Source organism: Nannospalax galili, unplaced genomic scaffold (genome assembly GCF_000622305.1).
Source record: "Nannospalax galili isolate Female #2095 unplaced genomic scaffold, S.galili_v1.0 scaffold77, whole genome shotgun sequence".
Classification (NCBI taxonomy): domain Eukaryota; kingdom Metazoa; phylum Chordata; class Mammalia; order Rodentia; family Spalacidae; genus Nannospalax; species Nannospalax galili.
In genome coordinates this window covers 461834-481889 of record NW_008341457.1, presented here as the reverse complement: position 1 = coordinate 481889, position 20056 = coordinate 461834, and the positions used below count along the sequence as shown (strand labels likewise).

The following is a 20056-nucleotide window of genomic DNA, read 5'->3' as shown; positions in this document are numbered from 1 at the left end:
TGAGTGTTTTGCCCACATGTAAGTGCATTATGTATGTGCCATACCCACAGAGGTCAGAAGACAGCACTGGAAGTGGAGTAAGGACCACTGTTAGGGGCCGTGAGCAAGAGTAGCTGGTGTTCTTAACTGCTGGGCCAGCTCTCCAGCCCCTTAACTTGGAGACAGGATCTCATGGTGCTGGGTTGGCTGGCTGGTTGGAGAGCCACAGGAATCCTCCCTAGTGCTGGGATTACAAATTAGCACCAAGCTGAGATCTGGGGATCTGAACCCAGGTCCTCAAGCTTGTGTGGCAAGTGCTTAACTGCTGAGGCTCCTTTACCTACTTGACTCTGTAGCTGAGTCAGGTCCCTATGTGACCCTCACCCTAGGTCTGGTGACCCCAGGACAGGGCTGGCTGTTGCCAAGGCCCCCTCCTGTCCCCTTGAGGGATCTTGGTCATGCTCCTTCCTCAGTACCTGACACAGGGCCCAGCACAGCCCAGCAGCTGCTCAGTTAACATTTACTGACCGTGGAGGAACAGTGACCACCAACCCCCACCTCCACCCCCACTCCATGGTGAAGTCTGGTTTCTTTAATTTTAATTTTATTTTTACTGAGCACGGTTTCATGAGGCCCAGGCTCTCCAGTAACAGGAAGACAGACGTGTCACCACACCGACTTGGAATTCAGGATTCTAAGTCAGAAAAAGCTTTGCCTCAGGTTCTCAAAACTCAGAAACTCAAGAAACTTAAGTAACAAAAACCATGTTGGTCCTTATTGTACTGTAGAAAGGTACATTGTCTCCCTGGTGAGGATGGGGCTGCCCGCTGCTGGGGGTTTCTTGGAACCTGTGTCCGGGTGCCTTATTTGCTTGGGCCCCTTTGGCTCCCTGCACGCTGGGAACAGGTGCCAGAATATGGGGCGCAGGAGTGGAGCTTAAAACTGCTCCCGGCCGCTGGCTGTCTTGTTGACTTTAGATAGGCCTTCCCGGAACCCAGAGTCTGTCATCCTGAGAAAGGGCAGACAAGGAGGAGGAGCTGATGGGCAGCAGGCCCTGCTCAGGAGCTGCCTCAGCCCTGCCCACTCTTCTCCCCTCCACACCCACGGCCAACTTGGCTATCCACCCAGTGGTCTTAACCCGGCCTTCCAATTGGCCTGGCTCTACCACCCCACAGAGGTCCAGTCCTCTGAGGCTGTACTGCCTGGCTGTCATAGTGACACCCTCTCCCTAACGCAGCTCTCCTGGCAGATTCTCGGAGATGCCCGTACCAACCCATATCCATGTTGTACTCCCTAGGCCTGATCCCTCACGCCCCACCCCAGGTCATTTCTGAGAATCACCTAGACCCTACTCCTCCTGTCTTCCCAGTCTTGGAGCCTCTATACCCAATTTTTTGCTCCCTTCAGCCACACTCCCAGAGCAGCCTAGGCCCCTCCCACATACTGTGTAGCCTCATCTCCATTCTGTCCAGTCCCACACTCCCAGATCCCATCTCAGAGGAGAGTAGGCCCCACCTCCAGAGCAGCCTACATCCTAACACTGCCTAGCCCCTCCCTCCACCCTACCTAGCCCCTCCCTCCACCCTACCTAGCCCCTCCTCATGCTACCTAACTCCTCCCCCACGCTACCTACTGCTGCCCAGCCCTGGGTCACCCTCCCAGGCCCACAGCCCATGCTCCCTCAGCCCCGGCTTACACTTGATCCATCTGCACATCTTCCTCCTGGGGCAGCTGCAAATATGGGTTGTCCCCCGCTGGCTGGAACTTATACCCGGTGAGCAGGAAGAAGGCAAGCGTGGAGCTCTCTACCAAGAGCTGGGGGGTGGGGCAAGCACGAGGTCAGGCTGGGCCTCCCTGCACCCGCTGGCGCTGACCCACATGAGGCTCCGGCCAGGCTCACCTGGTAGAGCCACTGCCACTGGAAGGGCATGGCCACTTGCAGCAGAATGGCGATGATACGGGTGAAGTAGACATAGCAGATGACCTGTAGGAGTATGAGGGGGCGTGGGGCAGGAGAACCGGGAGGACCAGAAGGGAGGATGGAGGGAGGGGCTGGAGGACCATGAAGAGGGGGCCGAGCTTGGAGTCAGAAGCAGAGGGCAGCTGGAGGGACCCAGGCCTGGGCAACGCAGTGCCTACCATGATGTAGTAATGTCGGAAGAGCTTCAGTTTGGCCAGGTTCATGGCCACTGTGGGATGGGAACAGAGTGGGGTTCAGGGGTCAGAGGGATCAGGGAGGATGTTTGGGTGGTCATCCAGTGGCAAGATGGGGCAGTCAGTAAAGGGAGTAAGTCAAAAGGGAAGTAATGACCCGGGACAGAGGTTCTGGTTGTAGGTATCACGGGGGAAACAAGATGGGACACCAGCATACTGCCATGCAGAAGGTGGGGGCTGGCCAGGGCATCTGGGGGCAGAGAAAGTGGGACTGGGTCAGGAAGCGGGCTGAGAACAAAGCCTTGAAGGTAGACAAAGCCTCACCTTTTCCATCTGTGCCAGATGCGTCCTGGAGATGCCGGATGGACCTGGGGCAGATGGGGGAACATGGGGCTTGGTCAGTGCTGATCCCACCACTGAGTACACAGGAGGTGAGTCCTCAGTGAGGTTGGGGGAGGGTTGTCAGCTGGTTTGGGGTGGAGGGTCAGGCCCTTGGCTGAACTGGGTGCAGGGCCTCAGCAGGGTTGAGTAGCGGACCCAGTTTACCAGACAACTGGAAAGAGGATGGCACCACAGCAGATGAGATCCACGAGGAACAGGATCTCCTTCCAGAGCCCGTAGTCGCTGGCTCCCTCCTCACGGGACTCGAGGACTATGTAGGCCACGTTAGCCAGGACCTGTGGGTCAGGAGGGGGGCCACCCGACTTTATCCTCACCCTTGTTCCATGAGAGGTCCCCACAAACCAGAAATTAGCCATAGCCAATAACACCCCCTCCGGCCTATGCACATCCCTCTCTGTATCCTTCCTGAGCATCCCTCTTTGAATATCTCCCTGCATGTCTTCTGAACATCCCTCCCAGTAACCCCACCTTGAAGCCCTCCTACCTGTAGTGGGATCACAATCCCAAAAATCTTCTTCTCCTTGTCAGACAGCACATACTTCACAAAGGCCCAGCCTGAGCCGATCAAGGCGATGGTGATGAAGAGGAGGGCACCCTTCAGCCTGGGGGAGCCAAGGTGATGGAGGTCTGAGGAGGTGAGGGCCCAGCCCTCCCCTGCCTGCTCCCTACTTGCATGCAGAGCGGGTGACTCACAGGTGGGTGATGTAGTACATGACAGCGAGGCCTTCGATGGGGTGGCCCTGGCTGTTGATGAAGTAGTAGTTGATCTGGGGACGGATGGATAGTCAGAGGATGGATGAGTGGGGGACAATTTAGGAACAAAGAGGATCATTATGGGATGGGTAGGTGATCAGAGAGATGAGTGGTTATGAGCAGGAGAGTGTGGGGGACATAGAAACAGACTCCCAACGTTGGGATGCAGACTCCCTCCCAATGATGGAGAGATGGTCACAACTGAGTGGTGGATGGTTAAACAGCAAGTCACCACTGGACCAACGGATTGGTCCTATTGGAGGATAGGTGGTAGACAGATGAATTGGACAGGTGCACAGGTGGAGATGTCTGGTCTCAGCCACCCACCCTTGGATCACCACCAGGCCCCAGACACTCACGCTGTGGAAGAGGAGGGATATGCTCTTGGTGAATGCCAGGGCGGCCATGAGCCAGTGGATCTTAAAGACACTGTATCTGTCAGAGGGAGAACGGGATGGAGAGAGGGTTAGCAAGGTTGGGATGTTGAGGATCCACAGAGAAGTGGTGGTGACAGCGGGTGGTGACAGGGGATGCAAGGATATTACGTGTTCTTGCAGAGCACAGACACCCAAAAGAGGCCAGCAGCCAGGAAGCAGGCAGACATGATCAGGTAGAGTTTGAAGAGGGGAATCTCCGCTGCTGACAGGAAACCTTCTGGATTCTTCTCTCGGATCATCACCTGGGAAAGTGGGAGTGCTGACAGTGGCTGCGCCGGTGCTGACCCCTAGCTCTGGATTTTTGTTTAACTTTTAAAAAAATCTGAGAATTTCATACACGCATATAAGGTGTTTTGATCAAATCCACATCTACTCCCTCCCCTCCAACTCTTCCCTTATCTCCCCATCACTTTTTCCTGAACAACTTCATGTACTCTTTCTTTTTCTTAATGGAGCTTTTTGCTACTCTAACAGTCCCCCCTCTGAAGAGGTAACCCTAAAATCTTTTAAGGATTAGATAAGAGCGCCCAAATACTTTTGACATTTTTGGCCTTTGAAACAGAGAATGTAGTACTAAGAGGCCCAAGGACATTTTGACTTTTAGCCAAGAAATTGACTACTTTTCTTAGGGGAATTGCCTAGCCAATTCCTACCTCCTATTCTTATCATACCATCCTCTGAAGAGGTTACCCAAATTGCTGATAGGGAAGCAGGACACAGCCCACTCTGGATTCTTCCATGCTGAACAGGGACGCAGGGTGAGGCAATTGGGGTACCCCTTCAGTGGCTCTATCTAAAAGACTCCCAAATTGCATAACTCTTAACTGTAGGGAGAAAAGAAAATCCTTGACTGGTGCCACCACATGGAGGCAGGATCCAGGCGCTCTCAGGTGGTCACGAGTTCTCAACCCCTATGCCAGGTCGGCAGGTTCTATGCCAGGGGGAGGCCAGAACAGGCAGTCTGATGAGCTCTCAGCCCCTATACCAATGGAGGTCGGAGCAGGCACTCCTAGCTCTGGATTTTCAAGAGAGCTGCAAGTTAGAGTCTCTAGCTCTTCCACTGTCTAGCTGGAGGTGTGGAGAGGGTAGGTCCTCACTGAACCTCAGTCTGCACTATCCCTCCAATGGATGGATAGCCATATACTGAAATCCAATGAGGACTGGAGCCAGGACCCCAGCGGGCACCAAGACCCAGGGATCAAGTCTCTTATACAAAGTGATACAGTATTTGCATAGAACCTGCCAAATTCCCCAGGGGACTTTAAAACACTTCTAGAAGAAGACTTGAGTGCCTGATATAAGGTATATAGTGGGTACACAGTGGTTATAGTGTATTGTTCAGGGGACACTGAGGAGAAAAATGTATGCTTAAGTCATCCTTAAACAGACCTATGATATCCACTTCAGTGCACCCGGGGGTATGTGGCTGTGACTGTATCGTTTGTGTAGTGCATATGGAGACCAGGGGACAGCAGGTGTTTTGTTCCTTTCACTTTTTTCTGGTTTTTGGAGACAGTCTCCCTGGAGTCCCAGCTGGCGTGGAACTTGCTATGCAGTCCAGGCTGGGTTCTATTCATCTCACCGAGATGCACCAGCCTCTGCCTCCTGAGTGCTGAGATTAAAAGTGTGCACCACTATGCCCAGCAGCTGTAAATAATTTTTATTTTATTTATTTTAATAATTAAAAAAAAAAAACTTCAAGAGCCGGTGTGGTGGCACACACCTCTAATCCCAGCACTCAGGAGGCAGAGGAGAGTGGATCTCTTGTGTTTTGAGGCCAGCTTGGTCTACATAACAAATTCTAGGACATCCAGGGTTGTAAAGTGAAGCCTTGTCTCAAAAACTTTTTTTTCATTTACTTATTTAGTGTATGTGTATGTGGCACACGTGTGGAGGTCAACTTGCAGGAGTCCATTCTGTGTCTCTACCACGTGGGCTCCTGGGGTCAAACGCAGCATGCCAGGCCTGGTGGCAAGTGCACTTATCAGCTGAGCCATCTTCTGGCTCTTGGTTTCGTTTTATTTTGTTTTTGGACACAGGATCTCTCTCTCTGGAACCTGGCGCTACCTATTTAGCTAGACTGGCTAGGAAGATCGAGATCTCTCTCCTCTGGACTCTGCCTTCATAGTGCTGGGATTACCAGCATGCACCACAATGCCTCGTTTTATGGAGTGCTGGGGATGGAACCCAGGGCTTCATGTGTCCTTTACTGGCCGCTGAGAAGAAAAAAGTTAGGGGTGAGATGCATAGAGGAACTTGTTGTCAAGCCTGACACCCTGGGTTCCAGCCCCAGAATCCATGAAAAGTGGAAGAACAGACCCCTGCAAGTTGTCCTCTGACCTCCACATGCTTGGTGTAACATGTGCACACTCATTCAAAACAAATTAATGTAAAAAAAAAGTTTGGGGCTGGAGAGATGGCTCAGTAGTCAAGAACACTTACTGTTCTTCCAGAGGACCTGGGTTCGATTCCCAGCACCCACACAGCAGCTAACAACTGTCTGTAACTCCAGTTCCAGGGGATTTGACGTCCTCTTCTGGCTTTCGCAGGCTTTGCATGACACAGGTGCACTTACATACATGCAAGCAATACACTCATATACATAAAATAAAAATAAAATATATTTTTAAAAAAAGTTAGCTGGGCATGGTGGTGCAGGCCTTTAATTCCAGCACTTGGGAGGCAAAGGCAGGTTGATCTCTATAAGTTAAAGGCCAACATGGTTTACTTAGTAAGTTCCAGGCCAGCTGGGGCTACAGGGAGACCCTGTCTCAAAAGAAGAGGTGGCGGAGTTGTAGAGTAGTTAAGAGCCACTGAAGACTCAATGGTTCAGAGCACTGACTGCTTTTACACAGGACCAGTGTTTGGTTCCCACCTCTTACACAGTGACAAACAACCATCCTAACTCCAGTTCCAGGGGATCAGACATCCTCTTCTGACCTCCATGGGCACTGTACAACATGGGCCCACTTAACATACATGCAGGCAATACACTCACACGCAAAAGAAAAATAATAAATAAAATATTTTAAAAAAGGGATGGTGCCTGAGGAACAACATTGGAGGTTGACCTCTGACTTCAGCATACACGTGCCTGCAAGCTCACCCGCACACAAGAACATACCTGTAGACAAAGAAAGTCCTCAACACATTTGGGATAGATGCAAGTTTGGCTTCTCCCAAATACTTTCAATCAGAGGTGTACTGGATTCCCCAGAAAGGTCCCACTACCACCCTAATACGGACATGAGAAGCTCAGCCAGGGGCCCTTGAGATGGCTCAGTAGGTAAAGGTACTTTTCACCAAGGCTGCCGACTTGAGTTTTGTCCTTAAGACCCACATGGTGGAAGGAGAGAACCAATCCCCTCCGGTTGTTCTCTGACCTGTAGCTGTGCCATGGCATGCATATCACCCAAATAAAGAAAATGTAATTTGAAAAGAAAAGTGGAGCCTGCTTCTGTGAGGCTGGCCGTGAACCGACTTTTCTTCGACACTCACTGTGAGGTCAAATGGATGCTCCTTCCCTGGTTTGGAGTTGTAGCAGTTGTGGAAGTTGAGGCTGTACTGTCCTTCCTCTGCCCTGGAGCCGATCACCACATGAAACTGGGCAGTGCGGGAGGAGGTCTCAGTATGGAGTGGGGAATCCCCTAGCTCTGACAGGGTTGTTGGGAGGTAGAGACACACAGGCAGGACAGGTACTCACACTAAAATTATAAGAGTCGTTGAGGTGGCCCAGCCCCAACACTAGTTCCTTCTCCATTCCACTGGGCTCCTGAGGGAACAGAATCTCATTAGCTGTGTTGGTAGCTGGCCCTGGGCCGCATGCCTGTAATCCCCCTGGGTAGCCCCTTCTCCTAGAACCTGAGTTACTGCCAGCTTTTCCTGATCCTTGTTGACTGCAGAGGTCCCTGTAGGAGCAGGAGAATGAATGACTTTTAAGAGATAGATGTGCAGAGAGTTGGAGATGCACCCAGAGCAGCTCTGCCTAGAGCCCCGCCTCCTACCTGCCTGCCCAGCCAGTCTGACTTACCACTGTCCACTTTGGGGGTGCCCGTGGGCACTGGCTTGGCGAGGTTTGACGGGGAGGGTGCTTCAGAGAGGAGGCCAGGAGAGATGAACAATTTCTTCTGCTCCCCGTATTTTCGTACCTGGACACTGGGGTGAGGGTGAGGGGCCAGGGAGGGGACACTGAAGCCTTCCGTTAGGCTATAAAGTCTGTGTGGTAGACCCCTCCCTGTGGGGGAAGAGGAAGGGAGTATCTCTCTGAGCCATTGGTCACCAGATCCTACCATTTGGCCACCACTCAACATGGTGGCCATCACACTCAGGCTGCTTATAATAACAACGATTTGTCCAAAGGAAAGTGTCATTCATGTACCAAATTTAAAAGAAAATATTGCCTGGCTTGGTAGCCCAGGTCTGTGATCCCAGCTACTTGGGAGGCTGATGCAGGAAGATTGTGAGTTCAAAGTCATACTGGGCTACAAAGTGAGTTTACCATCCAACTGGAAAACCTACTGAGTTCCTGACACAAAATAAAGAGTTAAAAAAAAAAAACGATGGAGGCCTGGCTCAATGGAAAGCACCTGCCTAGTGAGGAGATGGGGGCATGGCTCAAGGGTAGAGCTCCTGTCAAGAAACTGCCAGTGAAGTCTGGGGGCGTGGTTCAGAGGTAGAGCCTCTGCCTAGAATCCTCCAGTGAGGGGCTGGGGGCTTAACTCAAGGGTAGAGCCCCAGCCAAGAATCCTCTAGTAAGGGCTGGGGGTATGACTCAGGGGTATGGCATTTGCCTGTAATTTGTGAGGCACTGGATTCAGTTCCCAGCACACACACACACACACACACACACAGCACTCTGTAACCAAAGTGACAGGCTCTCCCTAGGGCTGTGGGTCTTTGGTGGGTTTCCAGCTGGACTCACTGCAGGTCTTTGATGTCGATGAGGAACAGGACCAGGAAGTTGCTGCTGTTTCTCTCCAGAGGGCATTCATGGCTATTTCGGCTCTGGAGAGTGGATAGAGGGAACCTGGGACACGCTTCCCATGGCCCCAACCCCACCATGCCTGCCTTCCCATCCAGACCAGACCTTTCTCTGCCCACTCTCTGGAAAACAACGGGGTGCTGCACACTCTACATAAAGAAGACATCCCTCAACATACCCCAGTTTCCCCTACCCCCTCAGACCCTGTGCACTCACTGAATAGGAGCGAACGCTGCCAGATCGAACCCGGGTCAGGCTGAACCCCACCTGTGGGTGGAAAGAAAGAGGGAGAATAACTGGGAACCCCCAAACTGTCCCTTGAGAGAAGAACTGGAAGCTCTTTTTTTGTTTGTTTCTTTTCTGAGACAAGGTCTCGTTATGTTGCCCTGGCTAGCCTGTACTCACAATGTAGCCCAGGTTGTGTTTGAACTTGTGAGAATCCTCCTGCCTCAGCCTCCTGAATGCTGGGCTCACAGCCATGCACCATTTCCCCAAAGTTAATCTCACATTTATTGAACACCTACTATATGCTGGATTCTCAACAACCTGTCCATCTCCGCCTCCTACACCCCCTTTATCTGCAACTACCTCACAGGATTAAAAAATTCCTCAGAGATTTTTCTTTCTTTTTCTTTTCTTTTTATGTGTGTGTGTGTGTGTGTGTGTGTATGTGTGTGTGTGTGTGCATGTTGTTTGTATGTATGTAAGTACACAGTATGTACAGTGCCTGTAGAAGCCAGAAAAGGGTGTCGTATCCCCTGGAACTGGAGTTACAGATGGTTGTTAGCTGCCAGGTGGGTGCTGGGAAAAACTTGAGTCCTCTGCAGGAATAGCCTGTGCTCTTAAGCACTGAGGCAGCTCTCCAGCCACCTCAGAGAGACTTTTCACAGGACACCTGCTGGACAGGACCTTGCATGGCGCCAGTTACTACAGACTGAGGCAGGAGGAATTTGAATTCAAGCTAACCTGGGCTACATGAGACCCTCTCTTAAAACAAAATGTCAAAGCAAGCCTGGCGTAAGTAATCTACATCACGCCCCTTCTTTCAAGGCTTGGGGAGCACCACAGAAGAGGGCCAGAAAGACTGTAAGAGTCAGAAGTTGGAGAGCATTGGAGCAAAATACGGATATGACAAGACATTTGTACCCACGAACTCACGGCAGCTGTGGTGGCCTACACAAGATCAAGCCAGTCAGCATTCCAGCACAGGAAGGAAGGGGTTCATGAGCAACCACCCCTGATTAAGGAGCTATGGACATGTGATGGCTGCCAGAGGAGGGAGAGTCAATTTTCTTTAAGGGTATGAACCTAGTAGGTTGATCATGCTCCAGTGGGTGCCCCACATCCAGGATTATAGAGGCAGCACTAACAGGGCTCAGTAAGTTATTAAGTTATTATAAAACAAAGGATATGAAGTTGGGAGGAGGCTAGGGAGGTGGGTCTGGGAGGAGGCAGGGGAGGAGTTGGGAGGGAATATGGCCAAAATACGTTGTATGCATATATAAAATTCCCAAAGACTTAAATAAAAACATGTAAACAACAAAAGCAAGACATGTGGCTTAGCAGTACATCCCCTGCCTAGAATTCCCCAGTGAGGGGCTGGGGTCATGGCCCAGGGGTAGAGTTAACAGCCCAGAATCCCCCATACCTCCCAGTAAGGGACTGGGGGCATGGCCCAGGGTTAAAGTGCTAGCCTAGAACCCCCCAGGGAGCGACTGGGGGCGTGGCTTGGGGGTAGAGTGACAGTCTAGAATCCCCCAGTGAGGGGATGGGGCAGTTTTGATGTGTCAGCCTGCAGAGAAGCTTAGGATGATGGATTTATACCAAAACTTCCAGCCTACATCAAGCACTATATTCCCAAGTGAAAGGAGGGAAGACCGAGGCTCAGTGAGGCTACAGGACTAGTCTCAGACTACGTGGGTGAAGGGCAAGTCTAGGATCGAAATACAGAACCACAGGAACCCTTCTGAAGTTCGTGCACCCAGTACTCCCATAAACCCCTCACCCGTGGCGACTTCTCTTCTGACTCTAGGAAGCCCAGCCGCAGAAGGCTCAGTTCCACTTCCAGGGAACCGTTGGCATAGAATCCAAAGCTGTTGAGTTGGATGTCAGCTCGCTTCTCCCCCTGCCGGAGACCAAGGGCACACGGCTGCTGGGACACCTTTCCCAGTAGTCAGGACGAGTGTGAGAAAACTTTCCTGGGATGGCTGGGTGGAGACTTCCCACTGGGTGATTCTGGTTCTCCCAAAATCTGTTCTGAGGGTCCAGGAGGCGAAAGTCTGGGAGCCACTGGAAGGTCCCCTATGTTACCAGCAGTACCCGAAGAGTGGGTTAACACATCTTGCTGTACCTAGCTTTGGCTTCCAGGAAAACTTTTAGATTCCCACTGGGCTGAGTTTTCAAATGAGTTCCCCCCTCCCGCCGGTCTCAGAAAAATCCTACTAGGGACCCTCCCCAAGGGGGGCCTCTTGATTGTTGCCAAGGGTCCCCATGAATTTAAAGAGCCAAGAGTCAAAACTCCCAGGGAGATGGAGACCCGCCCCCAAAGCCAAGCACCTAGTGGAGAGAGCCACGGGCCAGGCTAGCCCATCGCAAGCCGCGAGTCGGGGGGATTCCGGGACGAGACCACTTCCGGCAGAGACGCGGGGAGCGTCCGATCGCTCCACCCGCCTAAGGGGAGGATGAGCGAGACCAAATCCGAGGTAGGGGCTCCTACGCGAGGCTCACCGTGAGCGCCAGCCGGTGGATGCGACCCGAAGAGTCACTCAGCATCAGGATCAGCATCAGCAAGCATTCCCATCCCCATTGCGCGGGGCTCCCGCTGCTGAGCCCCCTCCTCTCGCTCACTGCCATCTCTGGAGCCACCGCCTTCCCCCCGACACCGCCTTTGACGCCCGCAAAACCCCGCCCACTTCTCAGCCAATCGCTGCACGGCGTGGCCAGATCCAGCCAATAAACACTCATCCTGCAGTTCATAGACAGCTTGATTTCCCAAAAGACGTGCGTGTCCCTTTTAGCTCCTCCTTCACATTGTCCAATCCGCAGAAAGATCATCCCGGATGTAGTTTGATGAACAGGGCATTTGTCCAATAAAAATAGAACCAATACCCGGCCCTTAAAGCGGAATTCCTACACCTGACTCTCAACGGTCCAAGACTACATTACCCAGAATTCAGAGGGAGCAACCGCCTGCCACAAGGCATGCATAAACTACATTTCCCAGGATCTCCAAGTACTCACTTCCTGTTCTTCCCCTGGGACGTGGCTAGTGGCCAGAAATCAGGCTTTTGGTAAACACAAATTTAGAACAGAGGCCTGCCCTGTTCTAACCTTGCTAGTCCACGGAGAGGCCTAAAATTCTTGACCCCAGGGTGACCTCTGACCCCAGGCTGACTGCTCAATCTTGGGCTAAGCCCCCAAATAAAACTATTGAAAAGTCCACCTGCAGACCCCACCCCAGGCTTAACTCCCTCTTGCTGCAGCCAAGCTCCAACTTCAACCTGAAACTCCTGACCCCTCTCCTCCTTCTGACCCTACAAGCTTCCACCTCATTTTAACACTGGCTCGTTTCTTTTTTTCACCATCATAGCGGTACATCTTCTGAACCCCGGTTTTCAAGCCACCTGATTTAAGGAAAAAAATATTAAAATTTTTTAAAAATTATTTTTGTGTGTATGAGTGTATTGCCTGCATGCATGTAAGTGCACCCGTGTCGTCCAGTGCCCGCAAGGACAGAAGAGGCCATCGGATCCTCTGGAACTGGAGTTACGGGACAGTTATTAGCTGCCATATGGGTGCTGGGATTTGAACCCTGGTCTTCTGCAAGAACAATCAGTGTTCTTAACTGCCGAACCATCTCTCCAACCCCAGGAAAAAATATTTTTAAAGGGCCAAGCATGGTGGCATAAGTCTTTAGTCTCAGCACTTGGGAGCCAGAGGCCAGCCTGATTTGCATAGCGAGTTCCAGGGCAGCTAGAGCTACAAGGAGACCCTGCCTCAAAAAAGAAAAAGAAAAAGAAATCTACATGTATGAATGTTTTGCCTGCATGTATATAAGGGCACCTGTGTTGTGCAATGCCCATGGAGGTCAGAAGAGGGCGTCAGATCCCCTGGAACTGGAGTTACAGACGGTTGTTAGGCTTTATGTGGGTGCTAGGAGCCTAACCTGGGTCCTCTGCAAGAGCAGCCAGTGCTTTCAACTACTGAGCCCTCTCTCCAACCCCCTTCAGCCCCTGAATTTTAGACTGCTGACCTCTTGTGCTAAGCCTCTCACCTGAGTCTGAGACCCCGCGACGATAGGGTGCTGTCCTGGGTTGAACCCAAGTCTCGTTTGAGCCTCTGACCACAGTGGAACCCAGAAACCTCTGGAGCCTCACTCTGCAACCTGGAGCCTAACTCACAAGTCGCCAGCAGGTGGGGCCAAGCCTCAACAGAGCCTCAGTCCCAGCGTGGGCTAAACTCAGGCTCCCCGTCCACCTTCACCAAAGGCTGGGCGAGTTGGGGCGGTGGGAGTCATAGGGGCCTCTCCCCTTTCAACCCGGGTTCCAAGGGGATTTACAAGGTGTAAAGGGAGTTTTATGAGTGGGAGGGAATTGGACTTCTAAGCCTCAGGGCTCCAGTGTCTATGGGTGGGGCCAACCTGGGATCCCCGGGGCCAGTTACTGATTGGGCCTCAGTGGACAGGGTGTAAAATGGGCAGGCAGGTGCAAACGCGAAGTGTGTGTGTGGCGGGGGGCAAGGCCTGAGACTGGCGCCTCAAGGACGGCTTGTCCTCAGTTTCCCAGAGGAGACTCTGTGGGGAAGGGAAGGAAGGCAGGATGCGGTGGGGGCGCGTTAATGGACCCGGCCTTGGCTGGAAGCGCGTCCTGGGCTGGATCGAATTCGTCCTATCTGTCCTGTGGCCGGACGAAACCAGACCAATTAGTGGAACGAAACGGGAGATTTCTGGAGCCCTGTCGGTCCCGCAGGAACTGGGAGACCGACCGCAGGTTCTCCCTGCCATGGAGTGGGGGGGAAGACTTCTTGGATTTTTTTTTTTTATTTGACCCTTTTTAAGGGATGCAAAAATGAAGAGAAAGGACGGATAGTTTGCGGCGGGGGAGGCTACTAAATATGGGGGCATAGTTTTGGAAAATAAGTTGGGGGACTCCTTTTAGGGGGTCCGGCCTGTAGCCACGTTCCTTTAAGAAGGGGAGGATATTCTTTGGGCCCCGCCTCCTGGGGAGGGACGCGGCCTTAGGACACCGCTTGGCCAGGGGGCTACAGGGAGACGGGGAGGCGTGGCAGAGCGCAAAGGGGGCGTGACCTAAGTGCGAGTGGGCATGGCCAAGGCGGGCGGGGCGGGGCTGGGTTCGGCGCACCGCCCTGGGCTGAATCTCCTGGTGAAGGACCGTGGTGGCGTCTTCCGCGGCGGGACCAGCATGGATTGGGGTACCGAGTTATGGGTGAGTCCTTTCGCCCCAGCTCCCAGGTTCTTCCTTATTGGGGTCCGGGCTTCTCTTCTTTGTCCGCGTTGTACTTTAACAGGGATTCCGCGCTTTCCCTTGCCACTGACCCCGGTGGTCCCCGCCCTCTGCCCTCCGCGCCCTCTTGAAAGTTTCCTTGGAAGTTTGAAGACGCCCAGAGGGCCCGAGAGAAACTTTGCAAAGGACAGGCTTAGGGAAACTGAGGCACAGAGTTGCAAGTAAGGCAGTCACAAGAAATCCCTGGACCAGGCCAGGGACTTGGGGGGGGGGGACAGCTGGGTGAGGTCACCTATTTTGAGCGCCCTGGCCTGGCTTGCAGGCTAATCTTACGGCACCCTGGGTCCCTGCCCGTCGCCCGCCTGTCCGGCTGGGAGGGGGAGGGGACCCTCTGGTCACCTTGTTTCCCACGTGGGTTCTTAACCAGGCCCGATCGGCTTGCAGTCGCCCCCAAAGGGCTTGGGGCGCTGAGAGGGAGGGGAGGGGGGGCTGCAGGACTCGGCCCCAGGCGCAGGGCGGGGCAACCCCTTGCCCGCCTCTTTACCTCACCCAGGAAGCCCTGGAAGTTTCCCTCTATCCCAGCCGGACCTCTGACCTCTCCTCTCCCTAGAGGTGGTAGAATCTTCGGGTGCGGTATATGATTACCCCCTCCTCCAACTTGGGGGTTTCTTACTGGATATGCACTGGAGGCAGAGGGAGGGGAAACTGAGTCACTCAGTGGAGGATCCTGGGGATTCGTGGCGAATCGGGCAATCTGGCCATTTTGAGTCCCCCCCTTCCACACAAACTCTTCCCCTCTCTGACTCATGCCAAGCCCGGCCTGATTTTCCGGAATCTGGGGGGGATTAGGGGATCCTCGGGAACAGAAGGAAAGGCTTAGCCTCCTTCCACACCCCCTTGTTAGCTATCCCGACACCCGAGAGACCCTGTGGTCCGGTTTGGCGCCCTAGCTCAGTGGTCCAGGCCCTTCCCGGGAAGAGGAGAGGGGGTTCCCGCCAGCTTCCTGCCTTCCCCCTGCGCCGGGGCGGCGCCTGGGGAAGGCAGCCAGTGTTAGATCCATCACCAAGCCACGAGGCTCCCCCTGGTGCGTCCCCTGGTGCATCGGATCGGTGGAGCTTGCGGTGTCCCCCACCCCCCAAGACTGTAACCCTGACCCTCCCCAATCGCGCCCCCCTCGTTAGGATCAGTTTGAAGTACTGGAGCGCCACACGCAGTGGGGGTTGGACCTGTTGGACAGATACGTGAAGTTTGTTAAAGAACGCACGGAGGTGGAGCATGCTTACGCCAAGCAACTGCGGTGAGACCCCCCAAGGGTAGATGCTTGCCAGACTGGGACTCCCTCCCTGGGCCCCGGGGTTGAGGTAGCGACGTGGGAGGGCCAGGTGCTCAGCCTCCCTGCCTCTATCTCCCCTTAGGAACCTGGTCAAAAAATACCTTCCCAAGAGGCCTGCCAAAGATGACCCTGAAGCCAAGTAAGAATCCAAGAAGATAGCACAGCCCTAGACTCAGCGTGGGGAGGGGTGGGTGGGCCTCTCTTTCCCTGCGGCCATGCCCCCCGGCCACCTCACTTCCCACCTCCTTTCCCACCTACTTTGGAATCCTGTTCTGTAGCTGTTTTGGCGTGTAAATTCTCCGATTTCTGTTTTCCTTTTGCGTTGTAGTTGAGTGACTTTTTTCTTAATATTTATTATTTATTTATTATTTATTTTGTGTGTGGGGTGCAGCATGTATGCCATGGTGCACCTGTTGCTGCCAGAGAACAACTTGGGTAGTTGTTTCTCTCTTCTTTCTTCTCTCCTTGTAGATTCTGAGGATTGAACTCCAGTCCTCAGGCTTGGTAGCAATCCCCCTTATCTGCTGAGCCATCTTACAGGCTTATAGTTTTACTCTTTAGCCAGGGTCTTGCTGTGTATCTGGTTGGTTTGTTATTCCCCGTGTAGATCTCTACAGAAATCTAGTCAGATCTCTAACTCCTTCTGTCCCAGCTTCCTGAGTGCTGGAATGACAGGCACATACCCCTAAGCCAGGCTTGGGACAGTGACTCTGTCTCTGTTTTTCCTTGTCTGCGATTGGGTCTATTGACAGTTTTTCCTACACTGTAGGGTTTGGGTGAAAAGGAACAGAGTTCATCTGTTAAAAAACAGTGACCAAAGCAGAATATATTGGTGCACATCTGTCATACTCTGGGAGGTAGAGGAAGGAAGATGGGAAGTTCAAAACCAGCCTCAACTATATAGGGAGTTTGAAGCCAGCCTGGGCTACATGAGACCCTGACTCACAATTCTGAATGAATAAGCCAATGGTCAAGACATAGTAATTGTCAGAGCTTTTAACTGTATTTTGCACCTTTAAAATTTTTTTGGTGGTTTATTTTTATGTGTTTGGGTGTTTTGCCTGCATGAATGTAAGTGTACCATGTGAGTGTGTGGAACTGGAGTTACAAATGGTTGTTAGCCACTATGTGTGTCCTGGAATTCGAAGCCGGGTCCTTTGCAGCCAGTACTCTTAACTGCTGAGTCATTTCTCTAACCCCTGTACCCTTCTTTTTAAAATCTAAAGGGTGAATGGGCATGGAGGCACATGCCTTTAGTCCCAGCACTCAGGAGGCAGAGGCAGGTGGATCTCTGTGAGATTGAAGCCAGCCTGGTCTACATGGTGAGTTCCAGGCTAGCTGGGGTATAGGGAGATCCTGTCTGAAAAATAAATAAGTAAATAAATAAAATCTAAAAGATGAGCTGGGTATGGTGGTGTATGCCTGCCATCTTAGCCCTTGGGAAGTTGAGGCAGGAGGATTGTGAGTTCCAGGCCAGCCTGGGGTACATAGCAAGACTCTATCTGAAATAAATGAATAAATAACTCATTAGATTTCAACTTCTAGCCCAATGAGGTTGTTGTAAATAATAGATTTTTATTCCACATAGTGTGAACATGGCTTTGTGAGGATTGAATATATATGTTTGTTTTTGTTTTGTTTTTTGCTTTTTGAGACAGGGTCTTCCTGTAGCCCCAGCTGGCCTGGAACTCCCTATGTCGATTAGGCTGGCCTCAATCTCACAGAGATCCACCTGCTTCTGTCTCCTGAGTGCTGGGATTAAAGGCGTGCACCATCACACTTGTCAAGACCTTGATAGCCCAGGCTGACCTGGAACTTGATATGTAGGCAAGGATGACTTTGAACCCCTGATCCTCCTGCCACCACCTCCTGGGTGCTGGGATGACAGGAGTGCAGAGCCGTGTCAGGCACATGTCACACTCTACTATCCTGACCCCTTGTGTCCCCTCCCCCAGGTTCAGCCAGCAGCAGTCTTTTGTCCAGCTTCTCCAGGAGGTTAATGATTTTGCAGGCCAGCGAGAGCTGGTGGCTGAGAACCTGGGTGTCCAAGTGTGTCTGGAGCTGGCCAAGTACTCTCAAGACATGAAGCAGGAGAGGAAGACGGTGAGGGCTTCCCCCTGCTGGGGCTTGCTGAGAGGGTCCTACAGGAGCCTGGCTGAGGGTCTCCACACTTTTTTCCACAGCATTTCCAGGAAGGTCGCCGGGCCCAGCAGCAGCTAGAAAATGTATTCAAGCAGCTGGAGAATGTGAGTCCAAGACAGGGAGCCGGGTGCTGCCACTGGTCCAGAGCCCCCTGCGTGCTGTGCCCAGGCCTCCCTCCCCCTCGGCGGTGCCAAGCACAACTTTTGTCCCTGCACATTTTGTTTTGAGACAGAGTCTCTTGTAGCCCAGGCTGGCCTAGAATTCTCTATGTGGCCTAAAACTTTCTGTGTGAAACTTTCTATATGTGGTGTATGCACAGGTTCATGTAGGTGTGTACATGCATGTGTGTGTGTGCATGCATGTGGAGGCTTGTGGTTGACACTGGTGTCTTCCTCAGTCGTTCTCCACTTGTGTCTTGTCTTTTTTTTGACATAGGTCTCCCTGTAGCTCAAGCTGGCCTGGAACTCACTATGTAGCCCAGGCTGGCCTCTGTTTCACAGAGATCCACCTTCCTCTGCCTCCCAAATGCTGGGATAAGAGGTGTATGCCACCACGCCCAGCCCAATTTTAAAAAAGAAATATTTTATTTATTTTATTTTTATGTGTATGAGTATATTGCCTGCCTGTATGTAAGTGTACCCATGTTGTATCATGCCTGCGGAGGTCAGAAGAGGGCGTCAGATTGATCCCCTGGAACTGGAGTTCCAGATGATTGTTAGCTGCCATATGGTGCTGGGAATTGAACCTGGGTCCTTTGCAGCCAGTGCTTTTAACTGCTGAACCAGCTCTTTATATGTGTGTGTGTGTGTGTGTGTGTGTGTCTATGTGTGCCTGTGTCATGTATGTGTGAGGCAGAGGACAAGTTGTGGAGTTGGTCCCTTCCACCCTCATGTGGGTTCTGGGACAGACTCAGATATCCAGGCTTGTGTAGCAAGTGCTTTTAGTTGCTGAGTCACCTGGCTGGCCATGTTTCATTTTTTTTAAATTAATTTATTTTTATTTCATGAGTATGAGTATTTTGCCTGCATGTATGTAAGTACACCACATACATGTTAACAATACCCATGAAGGCCAGAAGAGGGTGTTGGATCCCCTGGACCTGGAGTTACAGTTGTTAGCCTCCATGTGGGTGTTTGGAACTGAACCCTGTTGCTCTGCAACAGCATCCAGTGCTCTTAGCTGAGCCGGCTCTCCAGCCTCCTGTTTTGTTTTGGGGGGCAGGGTCTCAGGGTCCTGGCAGGGTCCAGGTTGGCCCTGAACTCCTGAGCCTTCTGATTGCTGGGATGACTGAGCTGTGCCACCATGCCAGGTTTTACCCGTGCTCTACCGGCCCCCCTCTCCTGTTTGGGAGGAGGCAGTTTCTTTACTCAGGTTCTGTCTCTTGGGTAGAGTAAGCGGAAATTCGAGCGGGACTGCAGGGAAGCCGAAAAAGCAGCCCAGACTGCGCAGCGACTAGATCAGGACATAAATGCAACCAAGGCGGATGTAGAAAAGGTAATGCGAGGTGTGGTGGAGATGGGGGCCTGCAACAGGCTTGTGGGGTATGCAGAGTGGAATGCAGGATGGGGTGTAGGGCTGGATGCAGGACTAGATGAAGGAGCAGATGCAGGGCAGATGCAGGGTGGGATGCAGAGTAGGTGGAAGGCAGTTTGCAGGGCGGGATGCGGGGCGAGATGGAGGGCCAGATGTCGCTGGAAACTTCACCGGGATATCCCACTGCCCAGGCCAAGCAGCAAGCCCACCTTCGCAGCCACATGGCAGAAGAAAGCAAGAATGAATATGCTGCCCAGCTGCAGCGTTTCAACCGTGACCAGGCTCACTTCTACTTCTCCCAGATGCCCCAGATATTTGATGTGAGTGCTTTCCACTGGCTGAGAAAAGCCTCAGAATTAACCAGCTCCAACCCCTGGGTGAGAGCCTCAGTTGCCACATCCACCTCCAGATGGAAAGAGAGCAACAGCCCCCCAATCCCTTATCTCAGCACTCTGGAGGCAGAGTGAGGGGATGGTTCTGGTTCAAAGCCAGCCTGGTGTACACAGCAAGTGCCAGGAGAGCCAGGGTTGGGTAGGGAGTCCCTGTGTAGAAGGAGAAAGATGGAGGAACAGAGGGAGGAAGAGGGTGGGAGGGAAGGAAAAAAAGAAGGAAGGGGTGGATACCAGAAAGTTGGGAGGGAAGGAGGAGGGAGTTGGCTGGAAAGGAGGAAAAAGGGAAGGAAGGAAGGGAAAAGGGAGGAAGAGATTCCTTTCTTTGGTCTCCCCCCACCCAGGTCTCAACCCTAGGTCTCACCACCCCCAGGTCTCACCCCACCAGGTCTCACCCCCACCCCCCATCTCACCACCCCTAGGTCTCAATCTCCAGGTCTCGCCCCCAGATCTCACCACCCCTAGGTCTCAATCTCCACGTCTCACCACCC

The 20056-nt window shown here is 52.5% G+C and overlaps 2 protein-coding genes across 6 annotated transcripts in view; one reads left to right on the top strand and one right to left on the bottom strand.

The window, feature by feature from the left end:
• Nucleotides 1-727: 727 nt before the first annotated feature.
• On the bottom strand, nt 728-11608 carry Gpr108 (G protein-coupled receptor 108). Of its 4 annotated transcripts, none has more exons than XM_008836897.3 (18): nt 11434-11606; nt 10712-10831; nt 8923-8973; nt 8647-8729; nt 7756-7913; nt 7587-7633; nt 7429-7497; nt 7224-7328; nt 3834-3967; nt 3648-3723; nt 3229-3302; nt 3020-3137; nt 2680-2810; nt 2458-2501; nt 2119-2168; nt 1880-1963; nt 1676-1794; nt 728-988 (listed from the first exon to the last, which is right to left on the bottom strand). In XM_008836897.3, the coding sequence occupies exons 1-18, from the start codon at nt 11557-11559 to the stop codon at nt 916-918; spliced, it is 1662 nt and encodes a 553-aa protein (XP_008835119.1). In that variant the 5' UTR covers nt 11560-11606; the 3' UTR covers nt 728-915. The 4 variants fall into 4 exon arrangements, 3 of the variants coding, with proteins under 3 accessions (XP_008835119.1, XP_008835120.1, XP_029421152.1); XM_008836898.3 differs by having other exon boundaries at nt 7756-7880; nt 11434-11605; XR_003850127.1 differs by lacking the exon at nt 2119-2168 and having other exon boundaries at nt 11434-11608.
• Nucleotides 11609-14032: 2424 nt separating this feature from the next.
• The window catches only part of Trip10 (thyroid hormone receptor interactor 10), a 16993-nt gene continuing 10969 nt past the window's right edge, over nt 14033-20056 (top strand). For both annotated transcript variants that reach the window (XM_008836895.3, XM_008836896.3), the window contains exons 1-7: nt 14033-14150; nt 15350-15465; nt 15584-15640; nt 17457-17604; nt 17685-17747; nt 19033-19137; nt 19368-19496. In XM_008836895.3, coding sequence (XP_008835117.1) covers nt 14127-14150; nt 15350-15465; nt 15584-15640; nt 17457-17604; nt 17685-17747; nt 19033-19137; nt 19368-19496 — 642 coding nt within the window. In that variant the 5' untranslated portion in view covers nt 14033-14126. The remainder of the gene's footprint in view (nt 14151-15349; nt 15466-15583; nt 15641-17456; nt 17605-17684; nt 17748-19032; nt 19138-19367; nt 19497-20056) is intronic.

Bases quoted from the DNA above. Each gene is read 5' to 3' on its own strand.
- Gpr108 (XM_008836897.3), bottom strand. From the start codon at position 11,559: ATGGCAGTGAGCGAGAGGAGGGGGCTCAGCAGCGGGAGCCCCGCGCAA. The intron at 3,968-7,223 runs GTGAGTGTCGAA...CCACTTTCCCAG, and splicing joins AGCATCCATTTGACCTCACA to GTGATGATCCGAGAGAAGAA. The intron at 3,138-3,228 runs GTGAGTCACCCG...TGGCTCCCCCAG, and splicing joins ATGTACTACATCACCCACCT to GCTGAAGGGTGCCCTCCTCT.